This window comes from Pectinophora gossypiella, chromosome 28 (genome assembly GCF_024362695.1).
Source record: "Pectinophora gossypiella chromosome 28, ilPecGoss1.1, whole genome shotgun sequence".
Lineage (NCBI taxonomy): Eukaryota > Metazoa > Arthropoda > Insecta > Lepidoptera > Gelechiidae > Pectinophora > Pectinophora gossypiella.
In genome coordinates, this window is record NC_065431.1 from 4,596,958 (window position 1) to 4,616,493 (window position 19,536).

Consider the following 19,536-nt stretch of genomic DNA (forward strand, 5'->3'; position numbering starts at 1 on the left):
TTTGCGGTGGAAAATTCCACTTGATATCAACTCAGAATCATGGTCTGAATCACCTCTCAAAGTTTTCGTTACGATATCACTAACACCCTGTATATAATATGTTTGTATGTGTGCGTGTTACAGTTAGTCAATGTCCAAGTGAAACAGATTGACGACCACACCAAAGGAACCTAAAGACAGCAAACGAACTCACTTGCGTCCAGCCTCGAAGTGCGACCTGAGGAAGTGGTTGAAGGGAAGCATGTGCTGCTCCTTGGAGAACTCGACGTGGTTGGCGATATTCTGCAGGATCTTGGACATAAGCATCAGCCCGCGCTTCACGCTCGTCGGCACCGCGCGGTCCACTATGCCCATCTCTTGCGGAGATACTGTTGGGAAACATTTAAAACATGCTATAAGGCTAGTTTCCAACTAGTCAAATCAGTTACTTTTTACTAAACGTCAAAACAGGATATTACTATGGAATTTGTCTGAAAAAGCACACTGTGACGTCATAGAAAGACGTGACAAAATATCGGATTTATTATTACATTTTCGTTTAGTAAAATTCATAAATAAGTTGAATAGAAAAAAAGGAAACGTTTTTGTCACCTTTAGATCTGTTTTTATTTAGTAATCAGAATTTCATAATTTATCTTTGATCTAGAAAATTACTCAATTGTCTTGTTTATAACAGCCTCCGTGGTCTAATAGAGCTTTGGGCTGACGAACCGGAGGTTCCGGGTACGATTTCAGATGGGGAATTGTCGAAATCACTCTGTGAGACTGTCAAGGACATTGCAGGTTTGAATCACCTGGTTGTCCGAAAATGTAAGATTCCTTGCTTCGGAGGGCTGGCTAGGCCAGTAGGTGGGCCCTGGCTGGTTGAGAGAGGTCCGTGCCCAGCAGTGGGAGGTATATAGGCTGTTTATATTATGTAAAGGCCAGCCACCATCAGCAGTGGCGAGCTGCGCTGTGAGCGTCGCTGTGATCTTACCTATAGCCGGGTTGATAAACCGTAGGAACAGGACCGTGCCCACCGCACCGACACTCGTTTGGGGAAACTGAGCGAACCTCTTGCTTAGCACCTGGCGACAAAATCATATCTATTACTTCATCTTGAAGGCGTGACGGCCCAGTTGAGTATGCGTAACTTACATCGTAAAATCACAGGGAGATTCTCAATTCGGGCTTTGATCATAAACATTAATGAATCCCGGTGGGGACATTAAAGGCTGACCTGACCTGATTGTCCAAAAGTAACATGATCCGTGCTTCGGAAGGCACGTTAAGCTGTTGGTCCCGGTTACTACTTACTGATGTAAGTAAGTAGTCGTTACATGAGCCATGTCAGGGTCCTTTGGCGGCTCAATAATAACCCTGACACCAGGATTGATGAGGTTAGTAATCCACCTCACAACCCACACGATAGAAGAAGAATGAGACTTTCCTGGTGCCGTTTACCAAAAAAATATGGATGGTCTTCTTTCGTTTAACCTTCTAATTTCGTGGACAACAGACGCATTCACCTTTTATCTTTATTTTTTGGATGACTCTTTTTATCACACTCCCATCTCCGCCTCTGCAACCGTTGAAGTCTTCACCCGTATCCCTGGGATAGCGCTAAGGATATGAATAGTCTACCAACTTACCTGATAAAGACAATGGCACATGCTTCGCAGCTGCGAGGGGAATTTATCCGCCGAGTTGACGATCCTGTCGAACACCTCTTTGGTCAAGTCGATGAGGTTGGACCTGTTCACCTCTATGTCTTGGTTCGGGTCCAGTCTGTAACCAAATGGGATGTACATCACAATGTTACTGCTAATACGAAGACGTGAAGTCACTTGTTCGAAATTCTGGTTACTTACAGCCCTCAGGTCATAAAAACAAGGGAGATATATCAGGCTAAAACCCAAACTCACCCACACATCTCCCTCACACACACACACACACACATACACACGAACGCATGCACGCACGCACGCACAAATACACACTCACACACACACACAAACACACACACACACACACACGCAAATACACACTCTACCCATAATACACTACCCCTCTCTCTGTATCTCTATCTCTCTCGCTCACCTGGCCGGGTCGACCTCGAAGCTAAGGTCGGGCTGGTCGGCCACCTGGTCCAGCAGCGTCGACACCAGCGGCTGCAGCAGCTGTTGCAGGTACGACTGCCCGTAGATCTTGAAGCAATATGCCATTATCTTGCTGCCGAGCGAGTTGCCTCTGAACAGAGTCTGCATGCAGTCTGATACCTGGGGGAAAGTTAATTGTTAAAAAAAAACCGAGTTTGATTCGCGCACCAAGGGTTTCCAGGCTTTGACTTGTGTGTCAAGAGCAAACCCCATTGATTTGACTAGCCACTACTAGCTACTGGTACTAGGTACTGATGATACTAGCTACTGGTACTAGCTTCTAGTACTAGCTACTAGTTCTAGTTACTGATACTAGCTACTGATACTTGCTACTGACACTAGCCACTGATACTAGCTACTGATTCTAGCTACTGATGATACTGTTACTGATGAGACTAACTACTGATACTAGCAAGAGATACTAGCAACTGATACTAGCTACTGATACTAGCTACTGATACTAGCTACTGATACTAACCTCAACCTCCCTATAGAAGATGTTCCACAGCAACGGCGCGAGGAGGTGTTTGGCATCAAACAGCGTGACGAACACTCGAGCCAGCTCGTCCATCTGCGACGTACTGACCACATTGGCTAGAGCCATCGCTATTGGCAGCTCGCCCTGAAAGAGAAAGGGCGTCAAGGCATATCAGTCTACTCGTAGTGAAGACTTATTCAGTGTCTGTGAAAAAAATAACCGAAGTACCCACACCTAACCGAGCTTTCTGTTCTGTCGAGATTGGTCTCGACATCACGTTGGCGTGATAGGTGGTGACCCGTATCACCGTCTATAATGATCGAGCCAAGTGTGTTAGTGAAAACTGCACTTAAGAGAAATTCATAACTCATTGATGCAAATCCGGTACCGGAGTTCGGACAGACGCTACCCGTTTGAGAAGCAAGCCGGAGTACCACAGGACAACACTGACTCCAATACCAAAACATGATGATGATAATGATGATGAAGTAAAAGAAAGAAAAGATAATAAAGAGCTGAAAGGGAAAGCTAACCTTATCAGAGATCATGGTAACCAGCTGTACCAATTGCTCGAAGCGGTCAGCCAGAACAGTCTCCGCCAGGGTATCGAACTCCGTCCCCTGTTGCAGGATCTTGGTGAGCACCTCCATGAACGCTGCTCTGGTCTGCAGGTCGCGATGGTAACCCAAATCTGGGGGACAGCAAAGAAACGTTATTAAAAAAAAACATCATCTCACTAGCATTATGCCGTTTTTCATTGGGTCCGCTTACCTAACCTGAAGATTTGACAGGTACCGTTTTATACAGAAGCGACTGCCTGTGTGACCGTCCAACCCACGAAGGCTAGGTAAGCGGATCCCGTGAAAAACGGCATAATGGTAGGGAGATGTTGGTCTTGTCAGTGTAGCATTCTCCATTCTTGACTATCAACGGCCAATTCTTTCAGTTCCTTATAAGACACAACGTTCACCTTCTCTTTAATATGTTCCATGCAAGCTCTTTTTGGTCTTTCCCTTCCTCTCTTTCCTTGTAGCTTCCCTTCTATGATGTTTGGCCTAGTAGCCAACCTATTTACTAGAAATTTCAAAGCCCGAGTGGGAATAGTTGTTTCTAATGAGTTTGTGTGCATAAACCGCATATAATCTCTTTCCTGACACTTGATACGGAAATAAAGGAACTTGGTAGTCTCAGTAGTTCCTTTGAGGGAACAACAAGGACAAAAAATTCTCAGTAGTTCCTTCAGAGGAACTGCCAAAGGAACTACTGAGAATAGTTAGTTTGAAATAATAATAATAACCATTTATTTTCAGATTAACAATCCATAGTTGTTAGTAAAAATGCAGTCTTAACCTATTGTTAGTAGAAAACACAAAATAAGTTAACGATATTGATACATTCGTTGAACGATTGCCAGATGTGTGCAATCGCATCCACCGCGCGAACATAGGCGCGTCCCACCTGCCGACCAGCACACTCAGGGTACTGTTCGAACTCGTACACATTCGATTTAGGGTCGAGGCGCCTCTCTTCCTCATTATTGTATAGAAGCAGTCTATCCTCGCTTCAGCAAACATGAGAGAAGCGCTACAGAATCGCAGAAGTCCAAACAGTATCCTGAGCGCATCATTGTACTGCACACGTAGCGCGCTGTACGCCTTCTGCGTATAGTTGACCCACAGGCTGCACGTGTAGAAAGATTGGCAGTAAGCTTTGAAAAGCGTCGCCTTAACCTGCTTGCCACAACGCCTAATAGCCTAATAGCCTGAACCTATACGGTTTACTCACCAATGCTATGCATCAACCCAGAATCGATATTGGCGCTGAGCAGGTTGGACATGGCTTGTATGGTGGCATTGCGCAGGTCCTCCAGCTTGCCTGGCCCCTCAGCCAGCTCCACTTCGTTGCAGTCGTTAAGCAGGTTCATGAATAACGTGAAGTATCTGGCAAAGGCAATTTTCGTAGTTAACAAAATGCCTAAAGAACGTTTTTACAAAAATAAAATATTATGTACTTTGTTGCACAAACAAAATATAACAAAAGCTTTTAGCAACAGTACAAATGGGCGGAAACAATAATCGCGTCTGAAAATTGACTGGCGTCAAAGAGAAATTATAAAATGCTAATCTGTAAATAGAAAGATGATCAAAACCAATCTCAAACCAATCTCATTTGAATTTAATTTATGTATTAAGTAACAATGAGTTCGACGTTTGACCGCTTTTATTGATGACGTCACCTCCACTCTGCTCCATTGCGGGTTAGCGGAGATGTTTTTTTAAGGTTAATAACTGGGCCCAATGGCTTAACGTGCCTTACAAAACATCATATTTTTCCGGACAATCAGGTGATTCAAGCCGGCAGTTTCCAAATAAAGGATAGTCTAACAAAGTGTTTCCGACGATATTCCCATCGGGATTCGTACCCGAACCTCCAGATCGTGAGCCTAACGCTCCAACCACTATACCATGGGGGCTGTTAAAAAAAAATAGCAGGTAATTCAATTCAAATTCAAAAATATCTTTATTCAGTAGGTAACATAGTTACACTTTGAATCGTCAATTTTTACATAACGAACGTCTCATCCGCCTAAAACTACTAATGACGTCGACCACTGTGTATATACCTCAGAACCCACTTGATATAAGACTTATGTTCTATAACACTCACTTGAGGAACAGCTGACTCTTGGCTTCCATAAGGTCCCCTCGATCAGACTCCTCAGGCTGCAGCGGTAGACCCTTCAGCAGGGCAGCCACCGCCTCCATACAAGCCTGGTCCAGGTCTCGACAGCACACTAAATATCTGAGGAAGATAAATATTGATGCTATTTCCAGTACACACCATCTAAGTTTATGTTTAAGTTATACCTGTCTTTTTCTTATCCACGGAAAAGCAAAAGGGACGGGTAATCGACAGGCAATTTATGGAACACACGTCAATCTTAGGCAGAAAAAAAACCCTTTCAAAATTTTATATTGACCAATAACTCGACAAAATTAAGTTAACACCAATGACGTCAAATTATTCGCCCGGGTTATTTATTCAATCGCCCATTAATTTTAAAATTAACAGTAGTCAATCATCCGTTAGTTTCTTTTTCGGCGGATAAGAAATTGACAGGTGTAACTTAAAATAAAATGAGGAGGTGTCTGCAGGAATCGGGGCCATTGCTTATTTTAAATTACTTTATAGGCATTATAGACGGCGATGCGACTCACCGCCTATCACTTTGGTCTAACAGAAAGCTAGGTGAGGTGTGGGTACTTAGTTCATCTTGCGATGGATGTAGCTCTGACTACCCCAATTGGGATACAGTCATGAGGTTATATAATGTTATGTACCTCTGAAAAAAATCTTTGCTTTTGATTACTTACTTTAGAACCAAATCAGTTCACCGTAAAAATGCGTGAACAGACAATTATTTGCGATATTTTAATTTTCGATTTTGAGCTCACCTGGTGATTGAAGGGGCATCAGCTCTAAGTGGCGGCGCGATCTGGTGGCTTGTCCCAAGCACCCAATCCGTCACATACTCCACCATTTTGTTACGGAACTTCATCTCCTGCGAAACATCATTGTCATCATTACTTACAAGGCCTCTGTGGTTCAGTGGTTGGGCGCTGGGCTCACGATCCGGAGGTCCCTGGTTCAAATCCCAGTGGGGACATATCACAAAAATTACTTTGTAATCCCTAGTTTGGTTAGGACATTACAGGCTGGTCACCTGATTGTCCGATAGTAACATGATCCGAGCTTCGGAAGGCACGTTAAGTCGTTGGTCCCGGTTAATACTTCCTGAAGTAAGTACGTAGTCGTAACATGAGCCATGTCAGGAGCCTTTGGCGGCTCAATAATAACCCTGACACTAGGGTGGGTGGGGTTAGTCATCCACCTCACAACCCATCATCTCTTCAACCCTGGTGTCAGGGTTACTATTGAACCGCCAAAGGCCCATGACATGGCTCATGTAACGAATACTTCCTTACAGCGGTAAATAGTAGCCAGGACCAACGGCTTCACCTGCCTTCCGAAGCACGGATCATCTTTCTTTCGGACAATCAGGTGATCAGCCTGTAATGTCCTATAACGAAACTAGGGATCACAAAGTGATTTTCGTGATGTATTCCCACCGGGATTTGTACCCGAGACCTCAGGATCGTGAGCCCAACGCTCAAACCACTGGACCACGGACGCCAACAGCAACGTTGATAATGGCCCCGATTCCTGCAGACACCGCCTAATTTTATTTTAAGTTATATCCGTCATTTTCATATCCGTCGAAAAGGAAAGGGACGGATGATTCACAGCTCTTAATTTTAGGAAGAATGAGTAAATGAATGAATAACCCGGGCGAATCAAAAAGGTACGTCGCTGGTATGCAATCCGTTTGACGTGCTGTCTACTTAACTGTGTCGGGTTATTGACTGATGTAAAATTTTTAGACGGTTGGTTTAGATTTGTGCTTAAAATTGACGTGTGTTCCATAAATTTTATGCTTGTCGATTACCCGTCACTTTCCTTTTCGGCGGATAAGAAAATGACAGATATAACTTAAAATAAAATTAGATGGTATTTACAGGAATTAGCACCATTGATGAATAAAATACCTGTCTAAAAGCCAAATCATCCCGCCGTCTCATCATGGCCTCTACTACCTGGCACAACTTGGTCTTTATATGCACAGATAACACTGTCATGTCTAGATGCCGGACGTATCTGAAATTAAACGAATAAATTTAAAAGATCTTCCTCTCGATTTGCATATAGCATGTTTGGCAATATTTGGCCTATACAGAGTGACAGTGATATCGTACTGAATACTGAGGGGGATGACTCAGACCATGATTCTGAGTTAATATCAAGTGGAATTTTCCGTCGCAAAATTCATGATTTAGTGTATTTTTGTAATAATTTTCAGTTCCATACTTTTGCGACGGACAACTCCACTTGATATCAACTCAGAATCATGGTCTGAATCATCCCCCCTCATCATCAAGTCATCGATCCGATGTCGCTAACATCCCTATTAAAAGGCCAGAGGCCAAATATTGCCAAAAATGCTATAAAATGCAAATGTAGAGGAAGCCTCCAATCAGAACCATTTATTCAACGTAATTATCATGAATAAACTTGTTGATGGTTAATTTAACATTTATGAATCTACGTCATTTCGCAAGGTGCTATGGCCCAAATTTAAAACTTAAGTACTTCTTCTTCTTCTATCGTGTGTTATTAGGGTTATTATTGAGCCGCGAAAGGCCCATAACCTGGCTCATGTAACGATTACGTACTAACATCAGTCAGTAGTAACCGGGACCAACGGCTTAACGTGCCTTCCGAAACACGGATCATCTTACTTTCAGACAATCAGGTGATCAGTCTGTATAGTCTTAACCAAACTAGGGATCACAAAGTATTTTTTTGTGGTATATCCCTACCTTGGGGAACCTTTAAACTTACTCAACTTGGCCAGACAAATGGTGACCGCTAAAATGTCTTACCTAACTATAGCAAGCATGAGCCCCTCAATAGACGTAGTGCTGAGATGTTCATTCGGCTGACCACTCTTCTTGTTGTCCAGAATCTTCTTCATTATGATAATAGTGTGCTCTACAAACTGGGTGTTAATATCTGTTAGCATAACCTGGAACAAACATAACATAGCAATAAAATACATAAAATAGCTAGAAACAGAATTCATCCGATTAGAATAGATGCATCCGAACTTTCATATGGAGTATAGCCCTTTATGGATGTGAAACTTGAACACTGACACAGAAAGACAAAGAGACGAAGCCTTTGAAATGTGGTGTTGGAGGAGGATGAAAAGAATAATTTGGAAATAGAGGGTTACTAATGAAGAAGTGCTTGTAAGAGTTAGGGAAAGGAGACAATCGTTGAGAGTTATTGAGGACAGAAGAGGCAAGATGATTGGAGAAGACACTAATTTATTAAAAACATCATAGACGTGAAGCTACAAGGAAAGAGAGGAAGGGAACAGATTAAAGAGAAGGCGAACGTCGTGTCTTATAAGGAAGTCAAAGAATTGGCCTTTGATAGACAAGAGTGTAAGAACCACAAACCTGTTGCTGTTGATCGAAGAACTTGTCAATAATGGCTTTTATCTGGTCGAAGAGTATAGGGTACAGCGCGGGGGACATCTCGTGGCCGACCAGCTCCTTCACGTGGGTCTGGATCTGCTGGCCGAAGCGCTCGTTGCTGCAGAGGAGCAACCGTAGGAGCTGCCCTATGAACCTGCAAGGAATCGGGATTTCAGACTTTGATATACAGGGTTTTAGTGACACCAACAACTTTGAGGGATGATTCAGACTATGATTCTGAGTTGATATCAAGTGGAATTTTCTATCGCTATAGCATGGAAATGAAAAAAAAAAAACTAAGTAAAATTTTCATTAATTTTCCGAGAGAAATTCCACAAAATATCTAGTCAGAATCATGGTCTGAATCATCCCCCTCATTATTAGTTACGGTGTCACTAACAGATTCATGAGGAATATAATGTACCCACTTTAGGACTCTGTCGCACTAACATATTTGACATTTAGTGAGACTTATAGTTCAATTTGTCAAAAAAGAAATAATGTGACATGGTACCAAAGTGTATACATATTAATGCTCGTGACCGTACTACTATGCTACCTGTACGTATTTGTAAGAGGTGTTAGTGGCATCGTAACGAATACTTAGGGGGATTATTCAGATCATGATTCTAAGTTAATATCAAGTAGAATTTTCAGTCTTCCTTCTTCTTCATTCATTATGTCTTCATCTTCTTTCTTCTTATTATTTCTTTATAATTAGTTCTTCTTCTTCTTTCTTCATCATTATTTCTTCTTCTTCGGAGAGGTGACCCCAGCAAGAAACAAATGACGCATATTAGCAATGCGTCATCTGTGTCCTGACAGGGCTAATGTTGGTTTTTTTTTTCTCAATCTTCTTTCTTTTCTTCTATAATGATTAATTACGTATTCAGATTATCTATAATGACAACAGGGAACTTAAGAAGGCCACATTAAAACACATCACATCACTAATGTAAGAGCCACGCTCTTGTCGGTGTAGCATGATTGCTACTTTTTTAGGGAAAAATAGGGCAGTGGTTTCCCTCTTGCCTTCCGCCCCACATTAAAACAATTCATCTAACAAAGCAATATTGCTATTTGACATTTGTTAACATTGCGCACTTATTTTTATATGCTCAAATGTCAAATAGCAATATTGCTTTGACAAACATAATATTATAATGGTGCCGATTTCAGTGCACACACATTTTAAGTTCTACCTGTCATATTCTAATCCGCCGAAAAGGAAAGTGACGGGTAATCGTCCGGCAATTCTTATTTATATTAGAAATCAAAATCATTTAATCAACGTAATTATCATGGATAAACCTGTTGAAAGTCAAGTTTGAATGTACGTCACTTCACAAAGTGTTATGGCTGAGGAGAAGTGACAAGAAACTGCAACAGCAACACGTTTTTTGAATCAACACATATTTAATACTTAGAGGAACACATTAGAGGCATTTTTATCATTTATAAAATCTTATTTAAAGCTAAAAAAAATATAAACTATTTTTTATATAACTAAACTTATTTTTAATTTTAATTGTATTATAATTGAAAAAAGAATCAAAAAAAAATCATTTAAATCTTATTTTGTCTTATAATAATCTTTTTACATAGATTATACTTAATATGAGTTTTAAATTTATTTTCTGCCATTGACAAAATATCGTCTGGTATGATTATTACCACCTCCGGTTGACTGAGGGGAGGCCTGTGCCCAGTGGGACAAAATAGGCGGTTTATGTATATATATTTTATTATAATATCGTATACTTACACAATGCATTTTAAATTTCTTAATCTAGAGAATAATTCTGCGGATTTTCTTTCTTCTATCTTCGATGATCTGGTTTTAAACAGAATCAACACACGAAAATAACTAATCAATTAAAATCGTGTGTAGATCCTCCTTAAACCTTATTCTCCGGTATTCTCTCGTGTGGGTTATGAGGTGGGTTACCAACCTCTTCAACCCTGGTATCAGGGTTACCATTGAGCCGTCAAAAACATGGGCTCTTGTGGATTATGGAAACAGGAGATTTAAGTGTGTATTCGTTACGTGAGTTAAATCAGAACTAGTTGACCAGTTAGTTCTGCCCACGTGCAACAGATGGCGCCATCATTCAATAATGCAGTCCTGAAACGCGCTATCGAAGTTTGCATAGCGAGACGTGTATATACAACTTCCAACATGACACTAGTGGATCGTCGATCCCTAGTCTCACTACCAAATTGTGGCTAGCGGGATACCCGGACAAGTTTTGGCGGCAGCACACTCTCGCCGCCAAAAGGGGATTTGACTCATGTAACGACTACATTAAAAAATAAAAATAGTTCTCAAGAACTCGTTAGATAGCGTTAAACTGCGTGACACTAACTAATACGATAATGATTTATTTTTTCTTTATTATTTGTTTATTTTTGGAACATAATTAAAATGTGATAGTTTTGTGGTATAAAGTGTATTTGATTTGATAATTATGTGTGTTTCGTTTTATGATTTTTAAATTGCATCGATCAAAATCAAAGATAATACTATAACATTCCGTTCCTTGAAGTAACCTATCAAGTTCAACGCCATCTATCGAGCAGCTAGGAAACGAATTTGAAAAAATAAAAAGAACATCCCTCATTACTTGTGGCTGTGTGGTGTGAGTATACTTTTGTATGTACTTACTGGGTAACTGGACAGTATTGCACTTCTTGTGAGCTGTTGGCTAAGACGTTGTATTTCCTGGAATCTGCATGGAAATAACAGAAGATATTGAAATAAAATCCAAAAGACGCTTATGTGGTTTTTCAATATGAGGCGACGGTATGCAGGGTGTTAGTGACATCGTAACTAACACTGAGGGATGATTCAGAACATGATTCTGAGTTGACATCAAGTGGAATTTCCCGTCGCCAAATTAAGAAACTGGAAATATTTAAAAAGACACTAAAAATTTTCATGAATTTTCCGACGGGAAATTCCACTTGATATCAACTCAGTCCGCACCAATCCGCACTGGGCCCGCGTGGTGGTTTAAGGCCCGATCTCCCTATCCATCCATAGGGAAGGCCCGTGCCCCAGCAGTGGGGACGTTAATGGGCTGGTGATGATGGTGATCAACTCAGTATGATGGTCTGAATCATCCCCGTCAATATTCCTTACGGTGTCACTAACACCCTTACCTACTTGTACGGCTGCCTGTACGTACTCGTACGGGGTGTAAGTGACATCGTAACTAATACTGAGAGGGATGATGCAGCTCATTATTCTGAGTTAATATCAAGTGGAATTTTCCATCGACAAGTATAGAATTAAAACATAAACATCAAGAATTTTGCAAAAAAAAAAATCAAAGTGTACGAATCAAGGCGTAAATCATCCCTCAAAGTTTTCGTTACGACGTTGTCACTAACACCCTGTGTATATATGTGGGATACGGCATGAAGAATACGATTATTATTTCTTTTTTGTTTAATTAAAAACGTATTATAATCTTCTACGTTTTCCTCTTTAAAAACAACCGTCCGCCATTTCCCTTTCATTCCGCAATTTCCTCTTCTCTCTCGCTCACTCGTCGCTCTCTCTTTCACACACCTTTGCGTTACGTTTCATTCAGCCTACCATTCCTGCATAATATGTAATATTATAATTGGTGCTTACCATGGTGTAAGTGTGACCAGACGGTGGCGGGCCGTCGTTGGAGGCACACGCCACCCAGCGCGCACAGGAATGATGTGATGTTGGCCCACTCTTGGATCTGCATCTGTTGAACAACATCAGGCATCTCAACGCAACCATTTCTGGGCGAGCTCGCTCCAAAGCGCTTCGCATCATCCTTTATTATGCGCACTGCTAGGGAGTGGAATTCTTTGCCGTCTTCTGTATTTCCGAATGCATATACTAACGGAAGGCGATTGGGGCAACCACCGTTCTACACGCCCTATCTATGGAGTAATGGCGATTACTCCACCGACAAGAGCGCAGCTCTTAAGCAAAGAGAGAGAGATAATACTACACCGCATGCATACACATACTATGCATGTATTTACTGCACCGGGTCCGGACCAGCACCAACAGTCTCTTAAACGTGGTGGCGGACAGAATCGACTGTCCCATTGTGAGGCATTGGATTGACATCCATGTCTCACGCTAGGTTTTGTCATGTTAATTTAATGTGTGCTTAGTAACATAGTATAAGTCCCTTACTAACCATTATAAAAAAATAAATTAATTAAAATAAAAATAATCTTTATTTTCCCTTCACAAAGGTAACACAAATTATGTAAACTTAACTAAGGTAATGATACACACTATAGTGCCTTTGTGAGAGACTGGTGTCGATACTAGGTGTGACCCTGTGGATTATGGATGTACAAAAGTCCGAAACAAAGTTTTATTTATTTTATTTATTTATAATCCGGGTGCTTTCAAGGCCAGAGTGAACAGGCACCTTCTATGCGAGCTCGTTCCATTTTAGGCCTCGTCAATGCCTTCGGGCAAGTCTGGGGGCAAGAGCAAACCCACCAAAGGTAAAAAAACATGGTGTAGGGACACTAATCAAGCCAAAAAAGTGATTCTTTTAAAGTAATTTTATTATCAAATTTCGTCAGTTAACTTGGTTGCCGTAACACGGTTTTCTCCAACCGTGTTGTAGCTCAAAATCAGCGTTTTGTTCATCATCTCCCTAGCGTGCATCCGTTTTCCACAGGGTCCGCTTACCTAACCTGAAGATTTGACAGGTCCGGTTTTTTGAAGCGAACTTGAAGCGACTGCCTATCTGACCTTCCAACCCGCGAAGGGAAAACCAGCCCAATAAACAGGTCACATAAACTCACATACCTCCGAAATGCATTTCTCGGGTATGTGGGTTTCATCACGATGTTTTCATTCACGTGAAAATCATTTATGATCCAATTGCCCATTAAAAGATTTAAGTGTGTAGGGACACACAGTGTATTATCCCTTAAATCGGAGTCAGCAATTCTGTGCGGGCGCAACGGCTCGCCAATTAGTTGTTTCCCACACTGCGCGCCCTCCACTCGCGTCAGTAGCCTGTTAATTGTAATTATTTCAATTGTGTCAAAGTCCTAATAAATGTGCAGTGCGTGAACGTTAATCAGACTTCTTTATCTAGAATAGAATAGAATAGAATAGAATAACTTTATTCCCAAAACAGTGCAGTACAATAGTAGAGAAGATAAAGATAAGTATACAAATCAAAAAAAAAATACACTGCCAGGGAAAAGGGACTGACTCAGCATGTTGTTGCGAAGAATAGTGGAAATACCACTCTTAGCAACACTGATATTCTGCCAGTACCTAAGTTACGCTTATAAATACTTTGAACTATCGTGCCAACAAAAAGTGTCGGGATTTACTTACAATAAATAAGAAAATAAGCAAATATAATTATGAAGAAAATATATGAATTAAGGGATTACGAAAAATATGAAAGTATTAGTCAAAGGTAGATAGTATGCCAAGGGGTTAAAGTATACATAATATATACGACAAATAAACAGATGTGTAAAATAAAAGCCACAGATAAACAGATAACGAGAGAGATTCATAAACAATATATGACAAGTAGATGTGTATAACATAATTATGAAATAAGTATAAAGTTCAGTTACCGACGTTTTTCTGAATATTAAGAAGATATTCCTTATATTTCACCTTAAAAGTAATTTTGGAAGTAAGCTTCCGAAGGGGCGGTGGAATATCGTTCCAACATTTATTAGATCGGTAACTGAAGCCTCCACGAAAAGCGGCAGTCCTATGTCGCGGCAGATGCATCACTATTGAGCAAGACCTCGCAGATTTGCGCCACAAGAGTTTTTTAAAGAGGTATTGAGGTTCTTGAAACTTAATAATATCGTGCAGTTGACAAGCAAAATATAAACTTAAACGATGATGCATATTTAGCAAATTAGAATTGTTGAGAAAAGGCGTTATATGAGTACGAGGAGGAATCGGAAAACAAAAACGTGCACAGGCATTCTGAACACGCTGAATGATTTTTTCAGATTTTCCATATAAACAAGGCCCGTATACAGTGAAACCGAAGTTCAACTTTGACAAAATTAGTGTCTCCTATCTCCTATTAGCTAAAAGTATTAAAACTCATAAAACCCTAAAAGTGTTTGTGTGTTTAGTAGATTTTATGCAGTCAACTCCCATGTAACATTGACCATGTTACTTTTTTAGGAAAAAACAGGGCAGTGGTTTCCTTCTTGCCTTCCGCCCCAACACTCCAGTTACATACCTCAAAATCATGTTCACTACTGGTATGGTGAGACACCCGTCTCTTGGCCACGGCTCGATGTAAGGCTTCCATCTGATCATCCATCTTGTCCCCCTGGCCTTTCGGGAACTTCTGCAGGAGTTTGCACAGGGAGTCCCTGGAAAAATGGAATCATCTCCCTAGCATTATCTCGTTTTTTCACGGAGTCCGCTTAACCAAACTGAAGGTTTGACAGGTCCGGTTTTATACAGAAGCGACTGCCTGTCTGACCTTCCAACCCGCGAAGGGAAAACCAGCCCAATACAGGTTAGGTCACATACCTCCAGAATGCATTTCTCGGGAACGTGGGTTTCCTCACGATGTTTTCCTTCACCGCTGAGCACGTGATAATCATTTATGATCCAAACATGAATTCGAAAACAAATTCGACAATCCCGACATTTCGACAAGGCCTTTTTACTACACACGTTACTCGTCTATTTCTCGCACAAGCAACTCACCTATAACTTACTCAGTCACATGCAATCAAGCGTGATACTCACCAGCATCTGAAGGTCTCCTCCCAAACAGGTTGGACGCCATTGACACAGTGCTCGATCTTCCTCAACAGTGCCATTATGCGCTTCTGAAGCGCCGCTGAACCTTCAAACAAACAGCCATGTCAAAGTCAAACTCAAAAACATTTTTATTAATACAATTCCAGTTATTTCTTTCATTTATTCCGGCTGCCTTATACTGGTTTCCAGGCGATTATTCCCGTGCACTGATACATAAACTCACGCCTATTTCCCACCGGGGTAAGCAGAGACTATGGAATTCCTTTTGCTTCGATCCTGACACACTTCTCTAGCTTCATAAAATATAAATTCTCTCTTGCCAATAAATCTGGGTCCTGTGTCCATGGGAAATATTCGATCTATACAAATTAAAAATCCTTTAAGTCTAATGTAATTATTATAATTATATTTTAATACTTACTTTGAATATTTTTGTAATAACAACCCCTGCCCATGTCCTGACTCGCTGCTTGGAAGTAAATTTTGCATTTGATAAAAACTTAATATGGTTTATTATTAAAAACAAAGTATAATTAGATACAAGAATCAGTACAAAGAAAAATTAACAAGTATACATTATTTTACAAACATAACAAATGAGGGAAATTCCAGGCTGCGTCCCTTAAAAACAATATAGATGACTCCATCCAGATTTAACGCGATAATTACCTATTTTCTCATTACTCGGGTATTGTCCAAAGATATATAAAAAAAAAATGTTGCTCGATATTAGGATCAGATTATACATGGAATTACGATGTCGACGGGCAGGTATGTTGTACCACGAGTCAACAACTACTTCGGTGACAGAACACTTCGTAAACGCATACCGTATCTGTACAACATGCTGCCGGTCGACATACGTCAGGAGTGCAATATAAATAAATTTAGAAAATCTTTATTTAAACATCTCATGCAAAAGATCTCTTAGCTGTAAGTTAACTTTAAGTATCTTAAACATAATAACATTAAGCGAACTCCACTCCCACAGACAAACCGAGGAATTGGTTTTGTGGGGTTTTTATTGTACCCATATTTTCTGTATTTCTCATGAAAAATAAACATTTTACTTACTTACTTACTTACCTACATTGCTTCTCTTTATTTTGATCACAATTATGAGGAGAAGGTGTGTTGTGCCTGAGTGTAGTAACAGTGGTCATCATTTCAAATCAAATCTATTTGCAGTAAATGTGGTACATTGGTTGTTATATATGATTAAATTAAAGTTTCACACATTTAACCAAAACAATATTGGTATGCAAATACAGAGAGATCTTGCAACATTTACAACTACAATCGGCACTTACATCATAATATAAAACAATATAAATACATAATTCAAATTATTATACAATTTAACATTGAATTAAATTTAAATAACATACATTAATAAAGAAAAGAGCCATGCAGTTTTATATACAATTAATTATTACATTTTGTGATCAAGAAATTCACTGACACTATAAAAGGGGTTCTCACTCAGTAGCTTAAACAAAGATCGTCTAAACACTCTTATGGGCAGGTCTCTTATACTTTCTGGCAGTTTATTAAAGATTTTTGTACACGTAAAAATTTATACCCAAAAACTTTCTATTCCATGAAATTAGAGCGTTAAACGAAGGAATTAAATTTCTACAGCGCCATCTATACAAATATACTTTATTGCGCCAAAATAAAAGAAATAATTACAAAAGACTATTCTTTTATTTATTCTTTCTTTTATTATCTTTTATTAGGGAACTTGGGAAGCGTCTGCGGGAAAGGGGGCAAGACCCTCGCTCCGGTTCATTTCTGGTTCAGCGTATCTCTCTGGCAATTCAGCGCGGGAATGCTGCCAGTTTGATGGGTACGTTCACGAGCATTAATATGTATACACTTTGGCACCATGTCACATTAACTTTTTTGACAAATTGAACTGTAAGTCTCACTAAATCTCAAATATGTTAGTGCGACAGAGTCCTAAACTGGGTACATTATATTGCTCATGACTGTACGTTTGAGCCAGGAATGATCCGGGGCGGGCTATTCGAATAATGACGAAGCTTGTTGCTGATTTCGGTTTGTATTTTGACGAAACATTTGTGGATTTATGGTTTATTCTTGTTTTTAGTTCCTTTTTGACGAAGCCTGTGGTGGATTTAATGATGTATTTTTTTTTATTATAACCATAATTTATGAATTTAGCAAACACCTATTGTAAATGCTGTTGTAAAAGACTATATTACATACATTATTTTTTTTATACTTTTCATCTATATACTTTTCATCTGCTTCCAGACACAATAGTTAAACAATGGGTTTTGGATTTTAAAAGAACACATTAATTTTTGTATACTTTTCATCTATATACTTTTCATCTGTTTCCAGGCACAATAGTTAAACAATAGTTTTTGGATTTTAAATGAACATTCGGTCTTACGACTATAATATTAAGATGATCCGTGCTTCGGAAGGCACGTTAAGCCGTTGGTCCCGGTTATTACTTACCGATGTAAGTTAGTAGTCGCTACATGTGTCATGTCAGAGGCCTATGGCGGCTCAGTAATAACCCTGACAGCAGGGTTGATGGGGTTGGTAATCCACGTCACAATCCACACGATAGAAGATAGGAGAAGTTTTTGTTATTATAAGTAAGTTTTATTCATTTTGCATAATATATATTTTTGATAGGAATATATATCTATAATATCAAGTATAAGTAATGCATTATAATCTATGTAAGTATCATAGTATGTTTTCTTTATTGTATATAAGTAGGTACGTAATTGAGTTTGGTGTGTCCGTGGCTCACGTTCGATAGGTCTCCCATAATACCAGCGCCGCGGCCCGTGCTAAGCACGTGTCACGGCATTATGCTGAGGGAGATCCTTTTTTTATTTTGGGCGCCTCCATTGTGTATTTGATGTCTGTACTATTCGTCTTTGTTTTTTTTTTCTATTTTTTTTCTATTTATTATTAATTTATTAAAAATAAGTACAGTACTTAATACATTTGTTTACAATTGACGGTGCAACAAAAACCAACTTTGGTTTGTCCGTACACCGACATTCACCATCGTCGCTTCCAATTTGCAATATAATATTATGCTCGAACAAATAGTACAATAAATAAAGAACATGTAGGTAGGAATTTATACACTTGCAAGCGAAGTACACAAAAACTAGTTCGCTGCATCAGCTTCACCCCGCGCGTCACACGCAACTACCGGACAGCGCGACATACAGGAGGTTTTTTCTGTAATGTAAGTTTGTAAATGTGGCGTCCAATATGGAAATTAATATTTTCTTTCTTTCTTTCTAGAAGAGTCTATATATTTTTGGGAACGTAGCCTGGTGTGTCCCTTATTGAATAGCTGTGCAAACTCACCAGTAGTCAAGACAGTAGAAGTATGCGCTATCTCCTGGAAGACGATGTAGTTTGGCAGCAGGCAGTGTGTAGTTATTTCGTCACTGCCGCAGCGGATGTCCGCCTCCTGGCAGAGCAGCGCGAAGCAAGACATTGCCACCAACACCACGTCCGTGTCGATAGACCACAGACACATGAAGAATACCACCTGCCGGGAGACATCACGTACATTTCGCGGCCAGGATGTGCTGTGCTGTCGCTAGAGGATGGTGTTATAGGGGTACCGAAAGTGTGTTACGACTTGGCCCGGCCACGGCGCCAAAATAGGCCGTGGTAATGTCTCTAAGCTGTACGGATGCGTACTTTTCTGTACTCAAAAGGGAAAAATATGTACCACAGTGTTTCACCAGTTAAAGAATATTTTTTGTGGCCGGGCTACAGCGTATGCGACCCAGCCCGGCCACGCTTCTATATGAACAAAATGGTAAATTTATGATATTATTTAAGTATTGAGCGCTTGTACGCTTCGTGTACCGTCGAAAAGAAGCATTTTTTCTTCGAAAACGGTAGTAGTTAATGCATTTATTTTAGTATCAAACTTTATGACATGAAACGCCTGGTATAAATATTAGAGCAAAAATGTAACTCTGTAAAAGGAGTATGACTCGTTTTTCTTTCTCGCGAATCATA

The 19,536-nt window shown here is 40.0% G+C and overlaps 1 protein-coding gene across 10 annotated transcripts in view; it reads right to left on the bottom strand.

Annotated features, from left to right (window-relative positions):
* Positions 1–19,536, bottom strand: part of LOC126379095 (neurofibromin) — a 129,966-nt gene that overhangs the window by 90,263 nt on the left and 20,167 nt on the right. For 8 of the 10 annotated variants that reach the window (XR_007568239.1, XR_007568240.1, XM_050027665.1 and 5 more), the window contains exons 15-32: positions 18,868–19,054; positions 15,920–15,967; positions 15,484–15,583; positions 14,963–15,098; positions 12,358–12,460; positions 11,383–11,446; positions 8,700–8,871; positions 8,118–8,260; positions 7,224–7,332; positions 6,072–6,178; positions 5,284–5,418; positions 4,402–4,556; positions 3,150–3,307; positions 2,617–2,760; positions 2,080–2,258; positions 1,632–1,767; positions 977–1,067; positions 194–368 (exon numbers count right to left, since the gene is read on the bottom strand). Coding sequence is in view for 8 of the 10 variants with exons in the window: in XM_050027665.1 (XP_049883622.1) it covers positions 194–368; positions 977–1,067; positions 1,632–1,767; positions 2,080–2,258; positions 2,617–2,760; positions 3,150–3,307; positions 4,402–4,556; positions 5,284–5,418; positions 6,072–6,178; positions 7,224–7,332; positions 8,118–8,260; positions 8,700–8,871; positions 11,383–11,446; positions 12,358–12,460; positions 14,963–15,098; positions 15,484–15,583; positions 15,920–15,967; positions 18,868–19,054 (2,342 nt within the window). In the remaining 2 variants the exon portion in view is untranslated. The remainder of the gene's footprint in view (positions 1–193; positions 369–976; positions 1,068–1,631; positions 1,768–2,079; positions 2,259–2,616; positions 2,761–3,149; positions 3,308–4,401; positions 4,557–5,283; positions 5,419–6,071; positions 6,179–7,223; positions 7,333–8,117; positions 8,261–8,699; positions 8,872–11,382; positions 11,447–12,357; positions 12,461–14,962; positions 15,099–15,483; positions 15,584–15,919; positions 15,968–18,867; positions 19,055–19,536) is intronic. The other 2 variants (XM_050027666.1, XM_050027663.1) reach the window with 1 other exon arrangement.